The sequence below is a fragment of the Stylophora pistillata genome, chromosome 13 (assembly GCF_964205215.1).
Source record: "Stylophora pistillata chromosome 13, jaStyPist1.2, whole genome shotgun sequence".
NCBI lineage: Eukaryota > Metazoa > Cnidaria > Anthozoa > Scleractinia > Pocilloporidae > Stylophora > Stylophora pistillata.
Window position 1 is genome coordinate 20,364,890 of NC_142531.1, and position 26,725 is coordinate 20,391,614.

At 37.7% G+C, this 26,725-nt stretch overlaps 2 protein-coding genes across 2 annotated transcripts in view; one reads left to right on the plus strand and one right to left on the minus strand.

The window, feature by feature from the left end:
* The first annotated feature begins 1,590 nt into the window (after positions 1-1,590).
* On the plus strand, positions 1,591-7,238 carry LOC111336328 (uncharacterized). Its single transcript, XM_022942405.2, has 2 exons — positions 1,591-2,201; positions 6,511-7,238. The coding sequence occupies exons 1-2, from the start codon at positions 1,602-1,604 to the stop codon at positions 6,829-6,831; spliced, it is 921 nt and encodes a 306-aa protein (XP_022798140.2). The 5' UTR covers positions 1,591-1,601; the 3' UTR covers positions 6,832-7,238.
* A 1,292-nt stretch (positions 7,239-8,530) lies between these two features.
* LOC111336313 (putative ATP-dependent RNA helicase DDX43) overlaps positions 8,531-26,725 on the minus strand; it is a 22,544-nt gene continuing 4,349 nt past the window's right edge. The window contains exons 4-23 of the mRNA XM_022942384.2: positions 23,087-23,120; positions 22,815-22,897; positions 21,720-21,801; positions 21,508-21,611; positions 21,007-21,062; positions 20,042-20,095; positions 19,643-19,707; positions 19,330-19,440; positions 18,542-18,615; positions 17,300-17,367; positions 16,691-16,791; positions 16,004-16,091; positions 14,944-15,003; positions 14,457-14,524; positions 13,931-13,999; positions 12,742-12,849; positions 12,094-12,168; positions 11,309-11,396; positions 10,639-10,741; positions 8,531-10,246 (exon numbers count right to left, since the gene is read on the minus strand). Of these exons, the coding sequence (XP_022798119.2) occupies positions 10,065-10,246; positions 10,639-10,741; positions 11,309-11,396; positions 12,094-12,168; positions 12,742-12,849; positions 13,931-13,999; positions 14,457-14,524; positions 14,944-15,003; positions 16,004-16,091; positions 16,691-16,791; positions 17,300-17,367; positions 18,542-18,615; positions 19,330-19,440; positions 19,643-19,707; positions 20,042-20,095; positions 21,007-21,062; positions 21,508-21,611; positions 21,720-21,801; positions 22,815-22,897; positions 23,087-23,120 (1,673 nt within the window). The 3' untranslated portion in view covers positions 8,531-10,064. The remainder of the gene's footprint in view (positions 10,247-10,638; positions 10,742-11,308; positions 11,397-12,093; positions 12,169-12,741; positions 12,850-13,930; positions 14,000-14,456; positions 14,525-14,943; positions 15,004-16,003; positions 16,092-16,690; positions 16,792-17,299; positions 17,368-18,541; positions 18,616-19,329; positions 19,441-19,642; positions 19,708-20,041; positions 20,096-21,006; positions 21,063-21,507; positions 21,612-21,719; positions 21,802-22,814; positions 22,898-23,086; positions 23,121-26,725) is intronic.

Sequence of the window (26,725 nt, forward strand, 5' to 3'; positions counted from 1 at the left end):
AAATTAATTACTTTTATTATCTTGGGCATTTAGATTTTAATTATTATTTTACAGACTGTCACCGTCACTTAAAAAAACTTGACAAAATTAGTGTCGCTAAAGGGCATTTTGTTTTTTCAATTTCCCGCAATTATTATGTAAAGTTCTTTTCTACATCTGACTTAAAAATTTTCCTCTTCCAACGCGGAAATGAGTCTTACGTGATGAAATATCTGCAGTATATTTGCCATGAACACGAAAAACAGCCGTACCTGTTTGATCGTTTAACTTGAACTCTTAGTACGGGTCAATTTGATTAGATCCTATCCAATATTTTTTATCCAAATTCCTGCGAAGTCAATACTACAGTGCCTTAATTCTCGTATTGTTTAGTAGTTTTGCTTCAGAATAACGTGACCTCCACTTTAGCCCGTCAGTTGAATGACCCAATAACTGAATAAAGCGTCAACAACATTGCGTGATATGTGAACTAGACAAACATCACGAGATCTCGATTTTTTCAAAATTCAATCATTTCCATCTTGAATTGTAATACATTGCAAACACTCTATCTTAATTGATAGCGAGATTATTGCGTTGAATCGTAGGACTGACGCTTATCATTTCAGGCAAAGACACTAATCGTTTGAATCACAACTGGTTGGCAAGACTGATCCAATCATCGAAAAATTTTGTCTTGACCTTTTGTCGATAAGAGCCCTCTAGCCAGTCCGAAACTGCACCCGCCATTGACAGAATTTTGTGTGAAAGTGTGGGAAAAATCTCGAAAAAAAGTCTTCCGCCATTGACAGAATTTTGTGTGAAAGTGTGGGAAAAATCTCGAAAAAAAGTCTTAAATTTACAAGTCTGGTCGGTCTGGCTACGACTCGTCAATCAGTTTCCAGGCAAACTGATTTTTCTAAAGTGGCCGCTCATCGGTCAAGCGCGGCGATGAAATGATTTCGTAACCGAGAGTATGCAAAGTCATTAGATGCATGTAAGTTCATGCATTACTAGGCAATGAAATCATCAAAGAATACTACGAGAAACTCGCGTCATTTCCCATCCTTTTAAAGTCACGCCTTTTTCCGCTACGATAGAAAACTTGCTCTTACGGAGTTCCACAATTCGGAATAAGAATTTGTTGTTCTATGGTAAACTGAGCTAATCTGTTAATATCTCTAACTAAATGCAAAACAACAGTCCTTGTAATGACATGTTTTGGCTACGATTGTTCGTATTATTTTAAAGTCTTTCGCAACACAAAGGAAGTCATTGAAAATCAAACGAAAATATAAAGCCACAAGCAATGAACCAAATCGCGTCTTTTTGTGTTAAATAGGCCTGAACAATGATTTAAAAAATGTTATATATCTCTGATGCGTCCGCCCCGAGGTACCCTTTCAGTTAATGAGAATTTTTTTATTGATGCAGCAGACGTCAAATCTGATAAAGTACCAAATTCTGTTAACCTGCATCACAAGAATAATAAGGAAGCCTAATTTGAGAATTTACTCGAGATCAGTAGAATTATTTCTGTGTGATATTAGACCGGACAGCGCCAATAGGTTTCTTGAAAAAATCAACATATTTACATAAAAATGAGTAGTACTTGACTGCTCATGTTAGTTCACAATATCCACTTCTGCTGTCTTCGAATATTTAACATTCTTGTTAAAACTCGAAAGCTTTTAAATACTCCTCGACGGCGTGAGCAAAAGTTAATCTCCATTGGATTGATTTTTCTAGAAGTCGTTCTGTTTTGTTCGTATCGATTTGAAAATATCCCATTCGAAATGTCTATCAATAATGCGAAAACCAAAATTCGTGACCGTATGCTAGATATTAAAAACAGGATCGACACTGCCGAGGATAGAGAACGCAACGCTACGGACCTTCTTAAAGTAGCCGATGAAAAAGCTCTTCAGCTCGATTCAGAACTCAACTCAAAAAAGAAGAAAATCGAATTTACTAAAAATCTTTTGGCGGAGAGAAAAAAGGAGGAAAAGAAAAAGCTAAAAAAGCTGGAAGACCTAGAGGATAAAGACAAGGTAGAAAGCGAATTGGTGAAGACCCTTGAAAATATTGAACTCGATGGTGACGAAAGGTTGAACAGCTTGGAAAAGCAGTTACATAAGATTAGCGACATCGCTGACAAAAAGGAGAAGGAGAACAGAGAATCAAACCTACGACGTGACCATTTAGAAAGTGAGCTTAAAAAGGTAAGAGTTTATCACAACGCGTTAATAATCGGTCTGAGCTAGTTTAGCGATACGAAACCATTTCGGCTGCCTGCTGAAAAGAAACAAAGACGCGACCAGCAGTAAGTACTAAGCTTTTATTTGTGTAATCCAAGAATCCATATGCTTAGTTCGACATAGTATTACCAAAACCAGCCATTCTCGTAGACAAAAGAGGCAATGCTGGCACCCAAGAGAATGCCATTCATCTGATATTTAACTAATTCACAAAGAAATGACGCGCTCTTCTAAGGTTACATGCAAATTATTCCACAAAACCCTCCCACAGGGTCATGTCGGCAAGATTTTTTTTCACACATCACTTCGTCGCTCCGAAGGAACTAATTTTTTGGATCGATTGAGCCGAGAAAAACAACTAAGTAAGGGCTTTTTACTCAATTTCTCGACTCTTCTTATCGTTTTTCTTTAGACGCTACTATATTTACGACTTAGAAATGAATTTCGTTGCATTCCCACGGTCACAACCTCGTTTATTCTCTGCAGAAAGTGAAACTATATTCGGCATGACCGTAATAACTAAATTTAGCAAGCAATACTTTTATGCCTTCGCAACTTTATCACTTTGTAGCAGCTCAATCCGATCTGAACTCAAGAAACTCACCGTTACGGGTGCCCATTTTTTACAAATAAGACAGTTACTGCTGGCTGCAAAACGAATATAAAATTTAGGAAGAAATCCACGTGGTATTGCAACTTTGAACTCAACCGGAAACATTTAACATATAACAACTCGCCGCATATTTCTCGGCTCCATGGACGGCAAAAAATTCAAACCTTACTGATCCAAAGAAAGACGTCAGTGTTTGGGTTTGCTGCACGATACATTTGCGTATGCAATGAACAAAATGGGATACAATTAGACGGTTCTAAATGGTTAGTTCTTCCAGGCGAACTAACAATGAGCAGGAACCATTACTTAGTAATAACTCCTGCAAAGAGTAATAAGGGAGAAAAGCTATAAAAAAATTAACGCATCTTTAAAATTAGCATTCATTAAGCTCGCGTGTTCTGTAACGATCTATCAACCTTACTCAAAATTTTGCAGGGCATTCGTGATCTAATGAATGAGGCACCGTCGTTTCTTGCCAAACACATTGTTTACGTAACTTGACATAACTGCATACATACATACATACATACTTTATTTGTCATGTAGGTCAGTACAAGAAGGCAGCTAAAAAGCTGATGTGGACCTACAAATTTAAATATATCTACAACAATTTAAATATTAATGTTAACAAACTTAAGAATTATTTACAATGAGTAAGAAAAAAACTATAATACCAGTAAGATAATCAACAGTCAATTGACTGTAGCGTTAAAATAAATAAAGTAAAAATAATAATAAAAATAGCATTAATATACGTAATTCACAATGTCTTTGTTTATTCCCTGTAAACCCTCAAATGTTATTTTATCTAAAATGTCAGATTTGGCTTTAAGAGCAGATTTAAAAGAAACAACGTTCGGTTTGCTCTTTAAGTACATGGGTAAGTTATTCCATAAAAGAGACGCTCGATGAGAGAAGGAAGATCGAAGGGAGTTACTTCTAGGTCGTTGCACATATAGTTTCAGACCGTCCTGAGATTTCTTAACGGAGATTTTTTAGTAAATAGAGAGATTATACCAGCCGGAGCTCTATTGTAAAATGCCTGATAAGTTGTAGTTGCAATTCTCTTTTTGTAGATGTATGATAAGGATTTCCATTTTGTCTTTGCCAGGACTTCAGTGTTGAGAGTAGATTCCTTTATGTTAAAAATAAATCTCGCTGCTCTAATGTGAATGTCCTCCAGGGTCTGAAGCGACTTTGAAGATCCCCATAATGCAATTGAATATGTAATACTTGGAATAATACCTTTAAAATAAATTGACTCTAAGATGTGATTGTCGAGGCCTTTTAAATGCTTGAGTTTCTTCAGTCTTGCTGAGAAACGTTTGCTCAAAGTTTTTACATTTTGCGACCAAGAGAGATTATTGTCGATATGAATCCCTAAACATGTAGCTTTAGAAACAAAAGACAACTCATTAGGCCCTAAACAAATTTTCTGTAAGGGGCCGATAAATTTTGACTTAGATAATAACATCAATTCCGTTTTTGCAGAATGAACAGTCATGAAGTTATCCTTAGCCCATTTGTTTATGTCGGCTATCGCTTTCTGAATATTAGATAAAACTTCATCAACAGTTTTTCCAATGCAGTAAGCTGTGGTATCATCTGCAAACGTTTCAACGGAAGCGTTCTTGGTGGCTCCGGGTAGACCATTTGAATAAATGCTGTAAAGTCTGGGACCAGGTAAAGACCCTTGGGGCACACCAGTATCTATTTCCAACAATTCTGAGTTTGAACCATTCACAGTGACAAATTGTTTTCGATTTTCAAGGTAATTTAGGAGCCAATCGTAAAAGGAGCCAGTAATGCCTATAGAGTGTAATTTATCCTTGAGAACTGTATGATTGACGCAATCAAACGCTTTTTGAAAATCAATAAAGACTACGCCAATAATATTGCTTTCATCCAGGGCTAAACGCCATTGTTCTGTTAATGAGAGTAAAAGAAGTTCAGGTGAGCCTCCTTTTCTGAAGCCCCATTGATTTATTGAAATTAGATTGTTGCCATATAAGAAGTTGTCAAGTTGTTGGCTGACTACATTCTCTAACAGCTTGCCCGGAATGCTGAGAAGGGAAATCGGCCTGTAGTTTCCGCAGTCAAGAGTGCTCCCTTTCTTGTGAAGACATTTCACTTGTGCCTGTTTCCACTGGCTCGGGAATTTGCATTCCAAAATACTTCTTTGAGCCAGTGGCATAAAGCAAAAATGCATCTCCAATGAGGCTCAACTCTCTGCTAGATATATCATCAGGTCCACTTGCCTTGCCAGGTTTCAAACGTTTCAGAGAAGATTTCAGAAGATCCTTATTAAGTGTTATGTCATAAAGAGAGACTGATATTTCTTGCAGACTGACAAGGAGAGTTTGCTAAAGAATCTTGTGTTGATTTCGAAAGGGATTTTCCAACATTAACAAAAAAGGAATTTAAAGCGATGGCTTTTGATGAATCGTCTGAATGAATCACTCCTGAACTATCTTTAATTGGACCGATATTCGTAGTTGTTCGCAATAACGTAATCTGGCATTAAACAGACGTGACAATCAAGACGTTTTGGGAAAATAATAACCAACTCAAGAATCTCTTCTCGGGGCTTCCCCTCCTTTGCCCAAAGAAATCAACGAAAGATAAAGACGGCACTGATACTTAAGATGCAAGAGGCTAGGCTACTAAGCAGGATTCAAAATGGCGGCGTTCAGGGTAGCATTTCAAATTTCTATCACATTTAAAGACAAGTTTTCAAATGCTAGGTTATTCCTTGGAATCTCAAAATAAACGTTTTTGTCTTAATTTCGTATATAACTTTTTTGAAAAGTAAAGAGAGACATTACGTGGTCAATGGAGCACGGCACTCCTTTTACAAAAGTGTCTGAGGCAGTAACATTGAAGAGCAAATTAACGTGAAACCCAACTTTAAGAACTCAAATCTCTTCTTTTTGCACCAGGTTGACTCGAGACTGCGATAACCCTACTAAGCCTTTATCTTTATCGAGTTTGAAAAAGAGACTAGTTACGTCGTACAGGTCCACATAAAGACAATATATATATTTCTCAGCAAAATAACAGGGAGCGTGCATGATCTTGTAAATTTCCCTTAGCACAAGCTTGTTTAAGATAACTTAGTTTTATCAACTGAGTAAATAATGTTTCCAAAGCTGACGTTCCGAGCGTTCGCCCTTCCTGATTGCGAACTGTAATACCCCGACCGACGTAGTATCATTTTCTCTTGAAACTTAACCCTCCTTTATAAGCTCAAGTACTCAGTTCAGTTTAGTAAATGACTAATTCTCTCATTTTGATGGTAAGGGGATGAGTGCTTTTTCAAAGGAGAAACACGCATCCTGAGATAGTGGGGTGGGACTAGTTCGAAGTGAAAAGTTTACTTGAAATTCCAGTTCATTTCGACCGTTTATATTATAGACCATGGCCAGGCAGATTTTCTCTTCCGTGGCAAGTCTGCGTCTGTTTGAAAAACAAATCGAACACTCCAAGCAGTATTATCACTACATTGCAACACCTTGAATATCAATATATTAATAATGATATCTTGTTAGTATTGCTTTCATCAATTCGTATCCAGGTGTTTAAGAACAGGTCTCTTTCATCCGCTATCAATATCGCTTGTCGTACTCTTTGGCCAACATCCGCTTTCCTTGACCTTTGCAGGTAGTCACGAGAGAAGGCGATGCTGTGAAGAAATGTGGAAAACTGCAAGAGTACATTCAAATGGCCAGGTCCGAAATGGACGGTCTTAAAGAGAAGGAAGAGTGTGCTTACGAAAGAGAAGACGAAAGCGAAAAAAAGCTGACCTTCCTCGCACAAGAATTGCACACCAAGGCGTCAGAAGCGGAAGAAAAGGAGCGACAGGTCAATAATTTGACTCTCTACAGAGACAGGATTAAAGCCGAGATCGAGGAGGAGATGAAAAAGATCCAAGATAAACGAGCAGAGATAGACAGCCTTGATTACTTATCAGACGAAATCTAATGATTTTTCCTAACAAGTTCGAACTGCAAGGTTACATGTATACTGCAATCAGATTTTCTCTCAGAGAATCTTTAAGTTAATGCACTGTAGACGCTTAAGTTGCCAGTCAATATAAGAATTACGCATACAGCGCAATCTCGCTTCCCAGGCAGTGACGCTTTCTAAAAAAAAAAAAAAACCAAGATTGTATCGGAATATTGTGAAAAGGTCCGGGACATTAACTTTACTTTAGGACATGGCTCTCATTTTTAAGGCCGCTCTCCTGAAATTAAACATAGAAGTGGGCCGAGACGCCAAAAAATGTTACGGAAAACTGTTCAAAATGACAGAATTATGATAGAAACTGTATTCGCGTAGAAATACTTTTTGGTAAAATCGAAGAAATAAAGTATGAATCAATTCACAAAGACTATGCCAAATAATTGAAGACAAGTGCCGCCACTGTGCCCAGTAATGCGCTAAATTTTGCTCCGTTTATAGTTCAGGTGCGAAACATTATCACTTTCCTCGTTCAATCCAACCTGGAAAGCTGAAAATTTTAATTGCACTTGTCTAGGGGTCTAGCTCTTCCCAAAAGCATACGCTTGTCAAATTCAAAATCGAGTTATCAGCGAGACCACCACTGTCCTGTGCATCCTGACCGGTCAAGTCACATGACTGGTCGTAAATGTCGGCGAAACCTCTTCGCTTACAACTTTACATGAACTTTTGCCAACGCCGATTTCCGAAGGCGCTGGTGTCTACGCATTAGTTTTCTTTGATAACGCACTCCACGATGAAATCGTATAGTTCTGCCATACCAGCTGAACCTGGCACTATACACCGGAAGAATTTCCCTTTCAACTACTGTCCTATGTGCTACAGAAGTAACCGTTTGAGACTTTCTTCGGCGCCATAATCGCAGTACTGAAACATATAGATAGGGCGTGTTTTGCCGTGGGTCTAGCGCGCGCAGTCATTAACGGTTAGTTTAAAGCGCTATTTTTAACAGTTGAACTGGAACTATTTCAACGTTTCTGTGGGAAGTTTCTATTCAAAATATTTCTCATGGTTTCACATCTTAAAACTCGTAAATCTAAGCTCTCTCCCATAACATAGCCATCGAATTTTTCTCAACAGTATCACCTCTGAATCAAACATCCAACTCACAAGAATAAAGTAAAAGGTGCGAACTCAGGACGCTCTTGATTGTTAGACCATTTCTCCTTGTAAGGACCCTCGGAAATGTATAGACAACTGTAAGAAGTTGCGCACTGTTGTTAGGGCGTAAAAGGTTATAGGGCAACTGCGACCTGCTTAAGTCGTAATTTTTTTAGCTTTGATCTTCACCAACAGAGAAACACGGTGGTCTCTAGCTTCATGGCTCGCTGTATTCCAACCTCTCACTTGAACCACGGTTTTTGGACCATCATTGGACTTCAAGTTTCTTTGTAGATGGATTGTTTGCGATAAAATTACTAATTTCCACGGTAAACTGCAAGGTCAGTTTGACTTCACATATACACGAAAAAAAAATCAATATTTGAGGTAAACCGTAACATTAAATTTAAGACGGCTTGAAATGCGCGTTTCCTAAACAACAACAAAACTTTAAATTACCAGTCCCAAAATACTTTCTTTGTTTTGATGTTATGCTTGTCGAGACTAATCAAACGGACACTTAAGTAATGCTTTTGCCTTGACCGTAAATAAATACACATTTGTCAATTTCAAATATCCTTTTATAAAAAACTAAGTCTTCGTCTCTTTCCTCAGATAATATAACAAACCCTCATAAATCGTACTTAATCATCTTGTAATCCCGAGTAACATTAAAACAAGATCCCTCTCGAGACTGATTCTCACTAAATTGAACCTGTATAAAATAACAATAACCACCACAGGCCAACTAGAGCACTTGACTTTACGGCGTGGAAAAACAGTCGCAGAATCAAGCCCTGCTCAGGAGATTGTTAAATCAATAAGCAGCAACCTAACTTACTTAAAAAAAAAAAAAAACTGCCTCAACAATAAGTTTTCTCCGTGGTCGAACGGGTCAAACTGAATTTTTGTCAAACCGCTGTTCATCCAATAGTTAACGACATTGTCTCTTTATCAAATTCAAAATGTCACTGATCACGATATCCAACAAATAACATACTTTTGCGCCGCTTTAGCCTACAGTGCACGCGTCTTATTGGAGCGAGTTAAGGTTAGACGCTCGTGAGCGTTTATCCGAACGCCATGTTTGATTTAAAGTCAGAGTGGACGGCGGTGACATGGGGTGGGGGAAGTTTACACTCCCCACCCCAGCCCCTCTCCTTATTTTTGACTGTCAGCCACCCGCTCGGTACAAATTACTTTCTCCCCCCAGCCTTCCGCTTCCATTGAAATAAAAAATGGCGGGCATTCTTCGCACTGTGCACTCGCTCGCCAAAATTACGCGTGCTCTGTAGGCTAGCACCGCTTTAAAACTATCTTTTTAGAGTCATAATCGAAAGTTAACACATTAGCAGATGCCATGGGGTCTTTCCTTGAGCCATTATTCGTTCCATATAACCACAAATCTCCAATTCCAGTTTGGTCCAAAGTACGGTGATGTAAATGGACTTGGAATTTTGCAACAGAAATAGCCAAAAAATATTCCTTTATCACCCTTTGTGCCTGCGCTACATTTATCATATCGAACACTCCCATCAACACGAGCGCTAATACGAACGCTGCAATATTGAAAAATTAGTTCAAAGTGTTATCACTTTTTTTTCTTTCATAACAAATTCAAATTGTATAAATGGTGCCGAAAAAAAAAACGAGACTGAATTCTGAAGATAACAAGGCTGGAAACCAAAGTTGTCGAACTCGAGTCACGTCTTTTAAATAACAATTATCTCAATATAAAGTAATTTTCAACTCTGTTAAACGCTACTAAATTTGGAGTATAAGGTGGGAAACCGCAATTCAACGATGGAACGATGCAAAATCTTTAACGGACTGAAAACGGGGTAATGCAGGTTTTGGCTCGAGATTCATCAACAATCCATACCACAAAATAATTTTTACACTATGACCAACCACTGACGTCTTTTCGCCATTTCACTGACCCCGTACCATTTCACCAGTGGGGGAGCGTGGGAGCATATCCCCAAATCACATTGAACTGGGACAAGCAGCTGTCATCTTTTAACCATTGCTTTGACCCCGTACCGTTTCATCACGAGGGGAACTGAAGGTAAGTCTCATAAGGCATACACCCTTTACCAAAATCCGTATCCCTGTTCCCAATAATCGTCACGCTGTTCTCGCCGACCCCGCCCTCCCATTCCTCCCCTTCCTCCCCCACCGCCCCTTCGTCCTCTTTCTCGTCTCTCACCCCCTCCCTTGGGACATTCTCGAGCAAAATGGCCACTCCCGCCACAGTTGTAACAACCGCCACCGCCTGTGAAAGAGAGAAAGAAAATTCGAGTTATTCCTTGACAATAAGGTTGACATACAATGCTGTCCCACAATGATGTTGAAAGCAGGTAAAAATGACCGTTTTTTTATTTTTTGTGACACAAAACACCTCTCTGTTTGGTTTTGGAATCCCTCCTTATCTCGATCATGTCACATTCACCCACACGATTGCGTCAACTTGAAAAGTGTCTGCTATCTTTGCAGAATTTGGCTCTTCCTTCCTCGCTAGAGAGACAAATTCTGCGTATGAGGCAGATCCCAATAAAAGATCCCGATAAAACCCTTCTGTTCTTTCATCGGCTATAACCACAGGTGGACAGCTCTGGCAACAAGGAGTTTTTCCAACCTCCTGTGGGAGAGTAAATAAGTGCGTACCTCGTCCTCCACCTCTTCTCTCCCCCTTGTCGTCGTTGTAACCACTGCGTTCACGGAATTCTTCATAGCGTTGCGCCATGTCTGCTAATTCATCGGGAACTTCCTATGACCATAGTAAGATTAGTCAAAAGGCGAAAATTAAACAAGTTAAAAATTACTAAATTTTAAATGCCTAAAGAAGCTGTTCCCGTGGTACATTTGGAAGGAGTCTTGTTGAAGGTTATTTTATGATTTTATAACAGTTGTTGTGTTTGTTGCAGTTATCTTGTTAAGTTTTTATTTGCTCCTTCCAAAATCTGCAGCAAAACATGGCGTAACTGCATTTATAACAAAGGATTTTGTTTCAAAGTTCACAAGGCAACCAGGAGGACAATCAGACATGGTTTGACGCTACTCTGGTTTAAGGATTTCATGAATGTAACAGGGGAATTACAATTCATCGACCCAACGTTTCGACACTCCCGTCTAGTGCCTTGATCAGGGGTGATCTAATCGTTGCAACAAGAGTTCCTTTTATATGCTCACTAATCAGTGATCCTTAGGTTTGGAAAAAAATTATTCCACGGTTAAATCCTTACACCAGAGTAGCATCAAACCATGTTGGATTTTGTTTCATGCGCACTTTGACATAATGGGATTGAAATTTGTGTGAAAAATTGACTTTGATTACCTGATTGGCTTCCACCATAATATTGATGAGTTTATGAGCCATTCTCCAATCCTCTCGTGTCACAAAGGTAAGCGAAGTACCCTTTTTACTACAAGAAGAAAAAAAATTCACGGTCTGAATGAAGATTTGTTTAAGTTTTCAACAGAATGATTAAGACAGGTCATAGGAAGTTCCCGATGAATTAACAGACATGGCGCAACGCTATGAAGAATTCCGTGAACGTAGTGGTTACAACGACGACAAGGGGGAGAGAAGAGGTGGAGGACGAGGTACGCACTTATTTACTCTCCCACAGGAGGTTGGAAAAACTCCTTGTTGCCAGAGCTGTCCACCTGTGGTTAGAGCCGATGAAAGAACAGAAGGGTTTTTATTGGGATCTGCCTCATACGCAGAATTTGTCTCTCTAGCGAGGAAGGAAGAGCCAAATGATTAAGACAGGCTACCCATATGGATCAGATCTGGGTTGTATTTCATCTCCTCAGTTCTTACACATCTCAAAAATGCGTTCACAAGATTTGAATTCTAACGGAACATCATAACATCCTCCAAGTTCATCATCTTTGTTACCTGCGCGTATTTTCAAAATCACTCTTTGAATTAAGGAATATATTCTTTGAAAATTTCGATTTATTGTAACACTTTACGAAACAAACCTCAGATAATTTCACGATACTCCTATTTCTTAAACAAAGTTAAAGAATAAATGATAGTCAATCCACGCTTCGCGTTTCCACGACTGAAAAGATATTTGTTGGCATGACTGTGCAAGATACACCTTCACTAACCCTGCCCTTCCTGTGCGACCAATACGATGGACGTAGTCCTCAATGTTTCTTGGGAAGTCATAATTTAACACACACCTGTTAGAAAAAAAAAATTGCACAACCGTAAAGATAAATTCTCACCATTTTTCCCACGATGAATGAATGAAACAAACAAATAATAAAAACAAAATATAAACGCCAAAAATCTTATAAACAGCTACAACAAAATATGTTCATATTCAGCCAGTAGTGTCTAATTTGAGAAGACAAAATTATGACGGAAGAACGAAAAATATAGTTATCAAGAGTGGCACTTTAAGTGTAGAGACGAGTGGATGAAAATTAGAAAGCAGTGCCACAAAAACAATTGCCACAAAAAGCCCCAGGCGTTTCGGGCTTTGCCCATCATCATGGATCAAGCGGTTTCGGTTAAAAGTCTCATGCAGACTTACGGACGTATGGATTTCGCTAACAAGAGTTCAAGCCGCACAAACTTTATTAAAGCAAACCTTCAAAATTACCAGAACAATGCCAAAGCATTGAGAAAACAAGATATTTGCCTGCTTTCCCCTTAAAGTCCCAAATCTTTTATTTCCCATATTCTTCGCATTTTTACCCCTTCCACCCCTCCGCGCAATACTCTTAAGCGTCGAACTGAAAATAACTTACGTCACACCACGAATGTCCAATCCCCTGGAAGCTACGTCTGTTGCAATAAGGATTTTTGCCACACCTGTCTTGAAATCATCCAATGCTTGCTCGCGATCGATTTGTTCTCTGTAAAATTATCGCAATTGAACAAGTGAGTACTTTGATAGTGGTCTAACTACAGAACATGATACACAGGCTGGTACACTGGAGGCTAACCAAAAACAAAACAGGTATAGGAAAGAAGCTTTTCACACAAAGCAAACTAATTTCTCTGAACTGCAAGAAAGATCAACGGATAAAATTTAGGGGCCATAGTTCTACGCCAAAGTTGAGATCTACATGTAAAGAGCAGTTCAGATAGGATCGTAAAATGGCTCATCATATGGAACGCCTTACCAGAAAACATAAGAGTACAAAAGGAACTACCGTATTTAGTCAAAAAACTAGAATCTTTCTTTTATCTAAGACTTAGCAAAGTTTTCAATCAAGACGACATCCGTTTCTTTAAATTAGTTTGTGTAAAATGTCATCGTTTCAATGCTCTTAATTCTTGTACATGTTAACCAACTGTGTTTATAACATAACCAAAGTAAAGCGCGCGCTCTGATTGGTCAATTTAGCGTTCCCCATTTGCCCATGGGTGTACGCTGCTGACGTGAGCAAATGCAAAGACTATTTTTCCGCGCGCGCTTGTTTTTTCTGGTCGCGTAAGATTTGTTAAATAAACGGGAACTCTTTAGCTACAATGTATCAATGTTATGTTATAAAACAAATGGTAAACACCACAGCGTACACTATTGAGTTATGGATGCACTTGGGAGGTTTGCTAAGCACTCAAGAAGCTAGAGTCGCTCTCGGCTGTCGCCTCGAGCGACTCTTACGCTTCTTTCGTGCTTAGCAACCTCCCGCGTGCATCCATAACTCAATAGTGTACGCTGTGGTGTTTACCATTTGTTAAGTGTGTGTTTTTTTAGCATGGGGGCTTGTTAGTGGGTTGGGTTTCAATTTTGTCTGCTTTTAGGGGATAGGGTAAGGTCATTTACCTAGTAAGGGACAACCTTGTCCTATTGTAAATTTACCTGCCTTTGACAAATTTTCAAATAAATAAATAATAAATAAATAAATAAATTCTCACCGCCAAAAGTCAACAACACATGTAGCACAAGTAAAGAGAAGTGATATTTTAAGCTGACAGCCGCTGTCTAACCTGTCGCCATGTATGCACTGAACTCCTTGAATTCCAGACAACATGAAGTCACTCGCAATGTCATCGGCTCTGCAACAACAACAGATATAACCAATACAGGTAAGATTCCCTATGAAGTGAGAAACCTCAACAAAATTTATTAAAAGTACAACACAAATGTCACTTTAGAATTTTAACCTGATCACAAAACATCACTTGGTGCCATCGGGACTTACAAAGATTTCTATAACATGAAATTGTGAAAATGTAAAAAAAAAAAGAAGCCAAAACGTGTAATACGACAAGTATTTGTTATCGAGTGCTGGCCCTTTGCCATCTAATCCGACGAAAGGCTAACACTCGAAAAGACAGCTTTAAAGGTATTTAAGGCAGCAAATTTACATTATCAACTCAGTTGATAACACCAAATTATCTTGCAATTATCCCCAACGACGCAGCACCGCAGTTTCTTTAATGGGAAACTTAATCCCCTGTAAGTATTTGTTGCCTATCAGTTTAATTAGACACTTCTTGAGCTACGTCATACTTTATTTTCTTTCCCACGAAAACCAACACTTTGTCATTTTCAGTCATTTGCGATATAAAGTGAAGCGTCTAGGAAGAAATGAAGAAACAAAATTACATTTAAAAGTCTATCGACGTTGCGTTCATGTTTAGCATGTTTATAAGGAAGAGAAAAGATTAACACCATCGTTTTCGACTTTAAAAGCTTGTCCAAGATCATGGATATTAAGATGACCAAGGACAGATAAGGATTTTAGTGATAACGATGACGACTGAATCTTTCATCAATTTTGATAAGAATAGTGCTTCGCTGCGAGCTCCGCTATGATGAATAGGCTCAGCTATTGACCGTCAACATGCTCAAACATCTCAATAAATAATAGCATAAATTAATAGTTCGCCTTGTACGAAGTTCACATAATTTATTTTGATGAAACGGTTCTTTTTATTTTGTTTTGTTCAGATTTTTTTTTTCCCAGAAAACAAGAGAGATTAAAAATGTTACAAACCCTTTCTTTCTTTTCGGCAGGATCCAAAACCTCAACTAGCTGTGTGACATTGTGACAAGCCTAAAAACACAAATGGCGTCGATTAAATTTCTAAAAATTTTCTGCTTCCGTTCCATTCTTTTCCACTCAAACTCTGAAGGACGCAGTGACGACGAAAACTTACAAAGTTAGAGCAGGGAATAAAATCATTTTTCCACTCCTCTCAAACCTTACTTGAAGAGGGAGTGATTATTTTGAACATTCTTCTAAGCTACTTTTCACATTCCCTCGTTAACGATTTTCTTAGAAATGCGAGGATTTCCAAGCCTTAACACCCTAACATCAGTATGCATATTCTCTTTACTATTCTCTATACAATAGCCCATTTCCGAATTACCCTTGGCCTCTTTTTCAAAACGAGGCCTGGTGCTCAACCATTCTTGTGAAAATGAGTTTAATTCGCATGTGAATGGAAACTTACTATTATATGAAAGGATGAGCACCAGGACTCGTTTTGAAAATGAGCCCAAGGGTAATTCGGAAATGGCTATTCCTAAGGCGCCGACAAGGAGAAGTTGTGTAACAATCAAGAGCTTGTTTAGTTGGTGATCATTTCCTTTATTCTTCTGACCTTAATGTGTGATTCGGGAGTGATATTGTCAGGAGATAATAGATGCAAGTCACTCTTGAGGGTTAAGGGCTGATAAATTCTAAAGAAACCGTCTGGGGCTGCGTCGGTGGGGGTAACGAAATAATTTGAATATATCAACAAAGTTGAAATGGTAAATTGGCCACCGTTACGATTATAAAAGCTGACGTTTCGAGCGTTAGCCCTTCGTCGGAGCGAAGGGTTAACGCTCGAAGGGCTTCCGACGAAGGGCTAACGCTCGAAACGTCAGCTTTTATAATCGTAACGGTGGCCAATTTACCATTTCAACTTTGTTGATATATTCAAATTATACTCTTAAGGGTTACATGAGCATCGCAAATGAGCCGCTGAAAAATTAATCGAAGCTATGGACCTTAATTGTACACAAATAATGATAAAATGAAAAGGCCTTCTCGAGTATGCCGTGCTTACATTCAAATCCAGTGATCCTACAAACACTCTCACTGGATCGTTCATGTACTGGTCAGCCATTCTCTGGACACTTTTAGGCCACGTTGCACTATAACAGAACCAACCAACATTAAAATCCCCTTACATGAACATTAAAATACATGCAGACAGGGAAAGAAACTACGAGAAAAACATGTCCTCAATTGAACTCCGCGATAAAAATTACAGAAAAGAGGAAATTGTGTTATTTAAAAGTATAAACAAACAAATCAATAAATAAATGAATAGACAGAAAATACCTAATGTAGTTGCACCAGAACTAAATGACAATAAAACCGCAAAAATTATGACACACATGAAATCGCAAAACATTGTTAATACTGCCACAGAGTTCAAGTCTGTTATAACAGTGATTTGAACTTGGGCCTGTTGAAGTCATATCTACAGCATAAGTACAAAAACATTTCGATTGGAATTGCCTTCAAGTCTACTTCACAATGCTAACAATTCACTTTCTGCATTTTGTGTAGTGCATTTATGTACAGTATACAAAGGCACATTCATTGATCGCTTGTACCTAAATCACGCCATATAAATGATATCTCACTTTGTAAATGTAGATATTTCCCTTTGTTTTACACAAATGAATCATAATTACAAAATTGTAAATGAACAATTAAACAAACAGATGGGTATATGCACATGTACCTTGTCATTATCGTCTGCCTGTCCGGTCTGATATCAAGTAATATTTTCCTGATCTCTGGTTCAAATCCCATATCAAGCATACGGTCCGCCTCGTCAAGCACCTTCAACACCATAAAGAAATATTAGTAATGACTATTATATATACACTGTACAGTCAAGAGTGAGAACGGGAACTGTGAAGAGCGCCGTCTACCAAAGCAGATCAGAACTTTTAACAGTCTACTGAACGATCCTGAGTGTGCAACTCTCGTAACGTTTAAGCGCCATGGGAAATGTTTTCAAGTATTGACAGTTTTTAGTCCTTTTTCTAAGTTTTATTCACAATAGCTTTTTACACGTGTATGTCAGACTTTTAATCCAACCGTTTCACAATTTTTGGGGCAAAGACCTCTGTAACAGCAGTTGACAAAACCAAATGAACCTGTTAGGACAGTAATTCTCACCCCTCCCCTGTTAAGACAGCCCTCCTCACCCCTCCCCTGTTAGATCCTGATGTCACATGCGGGCTGACTTTGTTGTTAGTCCTGCCTCTGTAATTTTATGCTGATGGGGTTACCTTAGCACTGGTAAAATAACACCATTATATATTTTATTAACAAAAAAACTTACCAGATATGTGACACTTCTGACATCCATAATTTCATTCATAAGCAGATCATTTAATCGACCAGGAGTTGCTAGTTAATAAAGAAATATGATGATTTCATGCTAATTTAAATATCAAACAGTTACACGTGTTTAATTACAAGACTGTAGGTACAGCTAGGCCCAGAGGTAACATTCTACAACCCTTAATGAAAGTAGCTATATTAAGAATTGGATAATGATACTTCAAAACATAACGTTAAAGTGGGGTTTCGGAAGCACGAGGCAACCACAAGCACTGTTACTTCTGAATGGATTGCGAATTCAACTCAGGATACCTGTGTTCTCGATGCCTGAACAGTTGAATAAGCAGGAATAAGTCGTCAAATAAAATAATTTATTTCGAGGTAAAAACATAAGAAAACCAAGATGGCCGCTACAGGAAAAAAAGAGTACCAAAGCCTGCGGTCTTCAGCGGCAAAACCACAAAAGGGCGGGAAAGTGAGTGATATTTGAGCAAATCCTTCTTTAACAACCTGTATGCATTTCACCAAGCTTCCTTATACTTTGCCTATTTCGATTTACACTGCTTGGCGGAGAGAGGCATGGTGAGAGTAAAGTACCTTGACAGACCAGAACACATTGGCCCAGTCACGGCTCACACATACCATATTTTCCAAGGAAAAAAAGACTTAATGCCACTGGAAATCAGACAACGCAACGTATCATGCACTGATGGAATCGTTTTATTTGACGTTGATATTGTGGTAAAAAACAAATCGACAGTGGTTGGTGCGTTCTGTACTCCTATCGACAACGATATTCGCCATTAGAGTGTCTGCAATAAATTTTGACCACTATGATGACGAATATCGTTGTCGATAAGAGTACAGACCACGCCAAACCCCTGCAAATTGTTTTTTACCACAATATCAACGTCAAATAAAACGATTCTATCAATGCATGATACGTTGCGTTGTCTGTACTCCGACAATGCCTATCAGATCGAGACATTACTGCCAATAGGCCATTTTACAGTTGTGTACTTAGTTGCCAAGCCTTTGATTCAGAGTGAGGCTGAAGGTGACCTTGTTGCGATAGAGACCTGTATCTACTTAGCATGATAACAAAGTGATTTACATTTGAAAGGCAGCAAGGTTTGTATCATAACAAGGTCACCCCTAGCCTCACTCCCATTCAAAGGCTTGGCAACCAAGCACACAACTGTAAAATGGACTATTGTGGTAAAACAATGAATATGAGTACCTATGACAATCTCTACTCCTTTCTGGACCACTTGAATCTGTCCTTTTCTGCTTCCTCCTCCATAAACACAGACACTATCAAAAACAAATTAAGTTTGCATAACTCCAAAAAAAACAAAAACACATGCTCAGGACTGAAAATTGTGCAGGTAGAGCCACCTCTTCATTACACCTTCTCTGAATGTACAATGAAAACGGGATGTTGATCAGTTGTCATAGATGTAGTTTAAATAAGGAACAAGGAATTGATCCCTAGAGCTTCAGATTGCATGGTTCAGTACTCTACCAGTGAGTCACAGAGAAACTACAGGTGAGCTAAGCCCTATGCTAAGTCCATATTTGAAAAATGAATAAAGTGGGTAAGTTTCTAAAGAAACTGTGGTGCTGTGCCAGTGAGGAAGTATAACAAGATAATAATTTGGTTTTGTCAACTGGGTTGATAAATGTAAATTAGCCACCATAAAGATTTTCGAAGCTGACGTTTCGAGCATTAGCCCTTCGTTAGAGCGAATGGAATGGGGCATAAGATAATTTGGTTTTCCAACTGAGTTGATAACGTTAGCTTAGAAACTGCGGTAGATCATTTACATCGTCAACTCAGTTGATAAAACCAAATTATAATTATATTTGACAAGCTTCCTGAGTACAGCAAGACACGTATGTTGAACGAATGTAAGAAATTATTGTGATCTTCACTGCTTATTTAGAGTAAATGTGGCCAAATTTAACATTCCAAAGGAAAAAGATACAATTTCTTGAAACTTGAAAATTTAAAAAAAGTCTTCCAACCTTTTTATTCCTCTGTAATGAAATTTCTTGACTTCTGCTTCAATTTGCAAAGCAAGTTCACGAGTGGGTGACAGAACTAAGACAGTTGGACCACCTCTTTTATTACGAGGCCTGAAATAAACAAACAAATACGATAATTTCCTTGCAAAAGTGACAAATACTAAGTACAAAGGTAGGTTGAAGTAATCTGTATCATATAAGCTACTAATTTGGATCTAAAAATTGATCAGTCAGTTATGCCAGACAAACGTAAAAGCAGGGCTCAAGTAACATACAGTAAATTCCGCTTATATTTATGAAGCTGTTTATTTACGTTTCTTGTCCATCAATATGAAGAAAAGCAGGGAGCAGAAAGGCCAATGTCTTTCCTGTACCTGTCTATTGATGAAAAGAAAGGCAAACAGATGTATAAACAGTTGTGCAACAGAAGAAACAAACAAACAAACAAACAAAGAACCAAAAAATAAGTTTGCTGTTCAGATTCACTTCCATGTTGTTTTGTGTCTTTAAAAGAAGTCTTCCCAGCCTATGAGAAAACTCCAGGATGACTCCATGAATATGATTCCAAAGCTCTTGCATGTGCCACACAAATGTTGCCAACAATAGACAACAATGCTGTCCAGGATGGGAACCATGGAACCTATTACAAGATCTAGCTGCAATCTCTAATGGGCCAAGACTTTAACCAATAGAGATTTGACTTTTGGCTCACCTGAGCAATCCCTATCAAGTCCATCCCTGACATGATTACTGGCCAGGACTGGCACTGGTCAAAATGAAAAAAAAAAAAATCCAACTCCACATTTACATACATGTTTCAACAAAATAAAGTAAAAATGGGTAGTTTTGAAGAGGAGGTGGTTGGTTTCAAAGGCACACAGAGCCTTCTTTTTGCAAATGACATGTGGGCTCCCTTGAAAATTTTGAAGTTCTAGACTCTAACAGTTGCATTTCCAGCATTTCCAGATCTACTCCAATGAATGTTGCTTTATTATTCCTCGCAGTCAACAAGTTTTTAGTTAAAGTGATGATAAGGAAAACATTGTGCTTGTATCAAATCCCCATGATCATTAAAAAAGTAGACCTGTACATAGATACACCTTCTAAGTTTAAAATGTCTTCTTATCTTTTTCTGAGCGACTCTGTTACTGTGTAAATAACGACTCCTTGTCCTAAGATATTAGATGATTTACGTTATTCAGGTACTTGTCTTGCCCCACCACAATTAGCTTTCTAGCTATTTGCAGGGGAAACTATCCCACTGTTATTTTATGTAAAAAATCAAAGGATAAATTGTTGTTGTTGTTGTTGTTGTAAAACTACAAGCAGGTGATCAGCTAATCAAAAGCCATTAGATCTAGCCAGCTGCACTAAAATCACTGAATTTTCTTTAAAAAGGGGCATCATTGATTTCTTGCAAAAAATGGAACAATAAAGATATGGATCACAGTGTAGGCTTTTTACAAATGACCTTCTATAAACCGATCCTCTACACATACCCAACGTTTGGGTACTTGCATGTTCTACAAATTTAAGTAAAAAAATTAAGATCACATTTCCTCATGCTAATGATAAATTTAGACAAGACACTTGTGTAAGTCACAGCTTATAATCACATACATGCTTATCACATGGACACATGACCTGAGAAATGTAAATGCTGAAACAATAAAATACCTGAATAGGTGATGGTCTAACAAATCCTGCTTTCTTCATTTCTTCCATGATTTCAGCTGTAACACAAACAAAATCAAATCAAAAACACCTTTACTTTGGTATAGGGGGAATGTATCAAAAGTCAATTTGCTTTTTCCTAAAAAAATCAATGAGATTTTAATTTGCTTCAGGGGTATTACGTTCTTTTGCAGGCTTGTACAATTTACAAGTTCTCAAAGTGGAGTAATACAAAATATACACATTGATTTCTGAATTTTGTCACATCTCTACACAAGCAATCCCAACAAAAATGAATCAAAACAATAAAAGAAAATCAAAATCTACATGTAAGTGTACTTCAGCTTTCTAGACATTCTTTGTATCTTTGTAGATTTTTTTAAAATTCAATTCATAATTTTTGAAACAATAGTGAAGCTGAATTAACCTTTAAACCTTCCTCACTAAGCATAAAAATCCTCAAATTGTCAAATTTGAAAACAGGGATACAATCAGATAACTTACGATAATCAGCATAAGCTTCTGCGAATGTTGTAACAGGGTTTGGAAGACTTCGGTCTTGAACAGATTCTCCATAATTTTCTACCATTATTTTATTATTATCCAATCTAAAATGTGAGGAAAGAATAATAATTTGTTTAATAATATAATTCTTACCAACAATTTAGGACCAAGCAAGGATTGAAGCCAGTTTTATAACCTCGATACATTCTCACCTAAATTTCTCCACTTCTTCATCAGCCATGTTTGTAACTGATGGTTTCTCTCTATAGAAAACTTTCTTGATGGGTGGTAAATCTAAATGTCAAACAATGCAACGATATAAAATTTAAAATTAATGAGGATATTAAACTGATGATGTAAGGGCATGGAAATAAACCTAACCATTCACCAAGGTGCAGTGTATGTTACATCATATGCGAATTGAACTTGATAAATATATAATTCAGAGAAACAGAAAGTTTACCTTAGAAATGATACCAGAAACTGCTAAACTAATGCCCTTTATTTTCCTTCTTAATCCTGTATTCCTTAGCATCCCGAAATTGATAACTTATGATATATACGTTTTGTGCAAATAAGATTTCTCCAATGACAATGATCATAAGACCCTCATCTGATCTAAGTTATCATTTCTCTCAATTAGCTAGTGCACTTTGATTGGTCAATTTAGCGGGTTGTATTTCACTGTTCAGACAGCTAAATTCAAAACTTTGTTTGAACTCAAATCTTCCACCTCTATTCGAACCCAGGAATAAAATAAATATCTCATCAACCTCATTTTCTCAGTCCTTATTGTAAGTTACAGATTGAAGCAAGTTTTCTAGGTTTGGGTCTTAAATCTGAGCAGAAAAAAACAAGGTCTCTAACTTACATCATTACACGACTCGGGCAGTCAGAGGGACAATAACTAAAATCAACCAATCAAAATGCTCTATTGCTGGTCAATATTCTCTAAGTATTGAACCGGGCACTGTCCCGAATGGTCCCGAATGACACCGCTCTTGTGTCCCTTTGAACTTCAGTCGTATAATAAATCTCTTATTAACCAAGCTTGCTTGGGACCGTACTGGAAGAATATCGGCCCTCGGTCTTTTTTGTACAGACCTCACTGCGCTTGGTCTGTACTGTCAAGACCTCGGGCCGATATTCTCCCAGTATGGCCCTCGCGCTTGGTTAATAAGATATATGTATGGACCTTGAACTCAGGTAGTAAGAGGTACCAGTAGTACATAAAATAATGATTAGTACAATACATGTCCTGAAGGCAGCAAGGATTAGCTTTAACAAAGTTAGATTTGGTTCAATACCTGCCCATTTTGCAGCTTCCATTTCTTCCTGTTCTGAACGAAGCTTCGCCCAAGGAATACGTTTGGGCTGAACTGGTTGGGAACTGAAAATAGAGATGTGAGGCAATTTTCAAGGATTAAAAAGCTTTCTGCTTCATCCTTAATCTATGAACCTCAGAGTGCTTTTTAGGGGCAACCAGTATACAAAAAAGGTAATACAAGAGTTTCAAGGGTGAACCAAAAATACATTGAATCATCTTGCTGTGATAAAGCTTTTTATACGCAAAACAAACCTTTCATCTGGAGTACCATTTTGAATTGATAGACCTGAAAAATCAAAAAAAGATAAAACAACCTATTACTGACAGTAATTTGAAAAGGTAAAAAGATACATACTGGAAACCAGAGGCCTATTCAACTGGATCTTGTCCCAGTTTCTGCAGGATGAAGTGACAAGGACCATGACTACTCCCCCTTGATGTGCTGCCAGTCCAGTCCATCCCATGTTACGAACCCTCCCTCCCCCACCATCATTTTGTCAGGCTTTCCTGAAACTTTTGTAACCCTTTAAGTCCAAGAAGTAATTAACATATCGGTAAATTATCCAGCAAACAGGTAATAAGAATACTCCAACTTATCAAGTAGAAGTTGTTATCTTGATCAACAGTGTAATACCAAATTCTCATAACTGTTGTCTTTTACAAGGAAATGTGTACCAGTTAGAGGAGTAACCTATTAATCAGATCTTGGGCTAACCCAAGCCAGTGATGCCTTTCTTCATGAACGAGTGATTGAACATACAAACAACATACACATTATCTCTTGAACTGCAGTAACCAATGATCCAATTTTTAATAAGTTTAATTATCAGGGTTCTTGCACTTTTTCAGGAACCCAATTCAAGGACTTATAAGGACTTTTTAGGTCATTTTGAAGGACCATGGCTCTCAAATTCAAGGTCCTTTTGTATTACTGCAATTTTTGGCCGTTTACCCACACGGCCCATTACCTACACCAGTCGATTATTGCATACGGCAAAAAAAAAAAAGTTAACAGATAACCTGCACTGGTGGATAACCCGCACCTTACAAGCAAAGAAAATTTGTACAAAAAGGTTCTAGAATTCACAACGTTTCATACTCAACAGAATGCGAATTCGTAGCCACATTTTGTGCAAGCGATCGTTCAATGCCATGTTAAATTGTTGATTCCTTTATTCTTTATTCCTTTATTCTAATTCTAATGGCCTTAAACTTAACTTAACATAATCAACCACTACCCACAAATAGCAGAGCTAGTCTCGGCGGGCAGTGTGTGGACGCTAAAACATCTTGCATAGATTTCGGTTCAACAAAAGATTGAATAAATATACAAGAAACAGAAATTAAATATTAATTTAAAAGCAGAAGTGACAGTATAAGATAAAAATACAGAAATAGAAACACACCATAATAAATAGAAGAATACATAAGTTATACACTACTATTAACTGGATTTAACTTTTGACACATCATTGATTATTCATTCTACGTCAACATAACTATCTTGAACTTGAAGATTTTGAAATAATATTGTTGTTGGCTTTTTCTTGAAAATATCTTTTGGAAGATTCCTTAAGTTTCCTGGGATGCTATTCCAAATTTTACAACCAATCCTTGAGAATGAGTTTTTATGTTGATTTAGCCTTGAATAGTTTATGTAATAGTTACCAGCAGATGAAGATTGGGTATTATGATTGTGTATTTGGTGGGAAAGAGTGAACAAACCAGAAAGATTGGGGGGGGGGGGGGGGGTTAAATTGTTATGGACATCATGATTTCTCAAAAATATCAATATCTCTAGTTCTACTGGACTTAACAAGTCCCTTAATTGGGAATTTTCTCTTCAGCTCAAGCTAGTGTTAACTGGAAATTTGTTACTGATGCGCCAGATACCCTTGGATTATTTTTGCAACCATCAAGGTTTTGTTTACATGCGTGCCGATAATAATTTGTTCCTCTCACAACTAATTGTGTGTGAAATAAACTCAAGTCAGCATCATGTTTTCGTGCTGCTTTGTGGCACTCTTAATACAATAAAATTCATTTAAGAGGTGGAAACGCAGGTAAGTGAGAATTTTTTTTCAATTCAACTACTAGTAGATTTTAAAATTGTCACATAACCCACACCTCCCTATTACCTGCAGTGACCCGTGATTAAGGCAAAATCAATAGATTACCCGCGAGTAAACGGCCGGAAATTACGGTAAATAGGAGCTAATAGAAATAAAAACATTGTGTCCATGACTGGCCAAAAAGTTCAACGAGCGTGACTTCAAGCATGCACATCAGAGTGATCACATGCTAGGGAACCAAGGTTATTTTCGATGCACTAATCGGGTACAAAATATCAAAAATCATGTGTCAAACATCATAATTGGACGTGGGATTTGAAAGGAAAACTTGTTTTCATGAATTGCACTCAAAACTTACACTTTCAATACCGAAAATAAAAGAAGACTTTGACTCTGATTCATCTGCACTTACATTGAAGGACCCGAGTCTAAATTCGAAGGTTTTCAAGTCCTTGAAAACAAAAAATTAAATTCAAGGACTTTCAAGGAGCATGGGAACCCTGAATTATACACCTACTTTGATTGGTTCAAGGAGCGTATTATACACCTATTTTGATTGGTTCAAGGAGCATATTATACACCTATTTTGATTGGTTCAAGGAGCATATTATACACCTATTTTGATTGGTTCAAGGAGCATATTATACACCTATTTTGATTGGTTCAAGGAGCATATTATACACCTACTTTGATTGGTTCAAGGAGCGTATTATACACCTATTTTGATTGGTTCAAGGAGCGTATTATACACCTATTTTGATTGGTTCAAGAAGCGTATTATACACCTATTTTGATTGGTTCAAGAAGTGTATTACACACCTATTTTGATTGGTTCAAGGAGCGTATTATACACCTATTTTGATTGGTTCAAGAAGCGTATTATACACCTATTTTGATTGGTTCAAGAAGTGTATTACACACCTATTTTGATTGGTTCAAGGAGCGTATTATACACCTATTTTGATTGGTTCAAGGAGCATACTATACACCTATTTTGATTGGTTCAAGGAGCGTATTATACACCTATTTTGATTGCGCTCATTCTGGTATCTTACAGACGATACTAGAATGAGCGCAATTGAGTGAAGGAGATTGGAGAAATAGCCAAAAAACCATGTCACTTTGACCTGAAAATCTGCACGAAAATCGTGTTTCAGTACCCACCTACCTTTCCGAGCATGCGCTTTGAAAATAATGAGTAGTTTCTGAAAAATCTCTACACCAAAATGAAGCCTACCCAATTTCCAGCAAGTGAGGAGAAACTTCAGGCAAGGAGAGGGGAAACAAAGGGCAGGAGAAAGAGAGAAAAGTAAAAGTCGTAAGTGGGGCATGACTTTTCAACCCAAAAACTATGTCGAAATTTTGCTCTCTGCACGTGCCCGAGATTTTCAGGCCGCCATTTTGCATTTGGATCGAAAGGCCGTCGAGTGCACGAGCTGTCAAGGGGTTTTTGGTAAGTTTGAGCTTTTAAAACCACAGCAGTGACCCGAAATCTGCTTGACTAGCTTCAAAACACAGTTTTCCACAAGAGCTGTGGCCATTAATGGGTTAAAGAGGGTAGCACTTAATAGTTAAAAACTAATAAACTTGTAGCCCTCTACTACATATGAATGAAAATTACATTATTAAACTAAAAACAACGGACAGGTAATAATTCAATAATAAAAATTGAACAAATAAATAAATACATAATAAAGTTCAACAAAAATTATGGAAAAAAGTAGGGCAAGTGAGCTTGATCTTATAGAAATTGCTTTCTCAAGGTGCGCTTAAAACATTTTACATTTGGCTGCTTCCTTACTTCACAATTTAAATTGTT

Excerpts from the sequence above, each read along its gene's own strand:
- LOC111336328 (XM_022942405.2), top strand. The coding sequence starts at position 1,602 with ATGTTAGTTCACAATATCCACTTCTGCTGTCTTCGAATATTTAACATT. Across the intron at positions 2,202-6,510 it reads TAGAAAGTGAGCTTAAAAAG|GTAGTCACGAGAGAAGGCGA; the intron begins GTAAGAGTTTAT and ends TGACCTTTGCAG.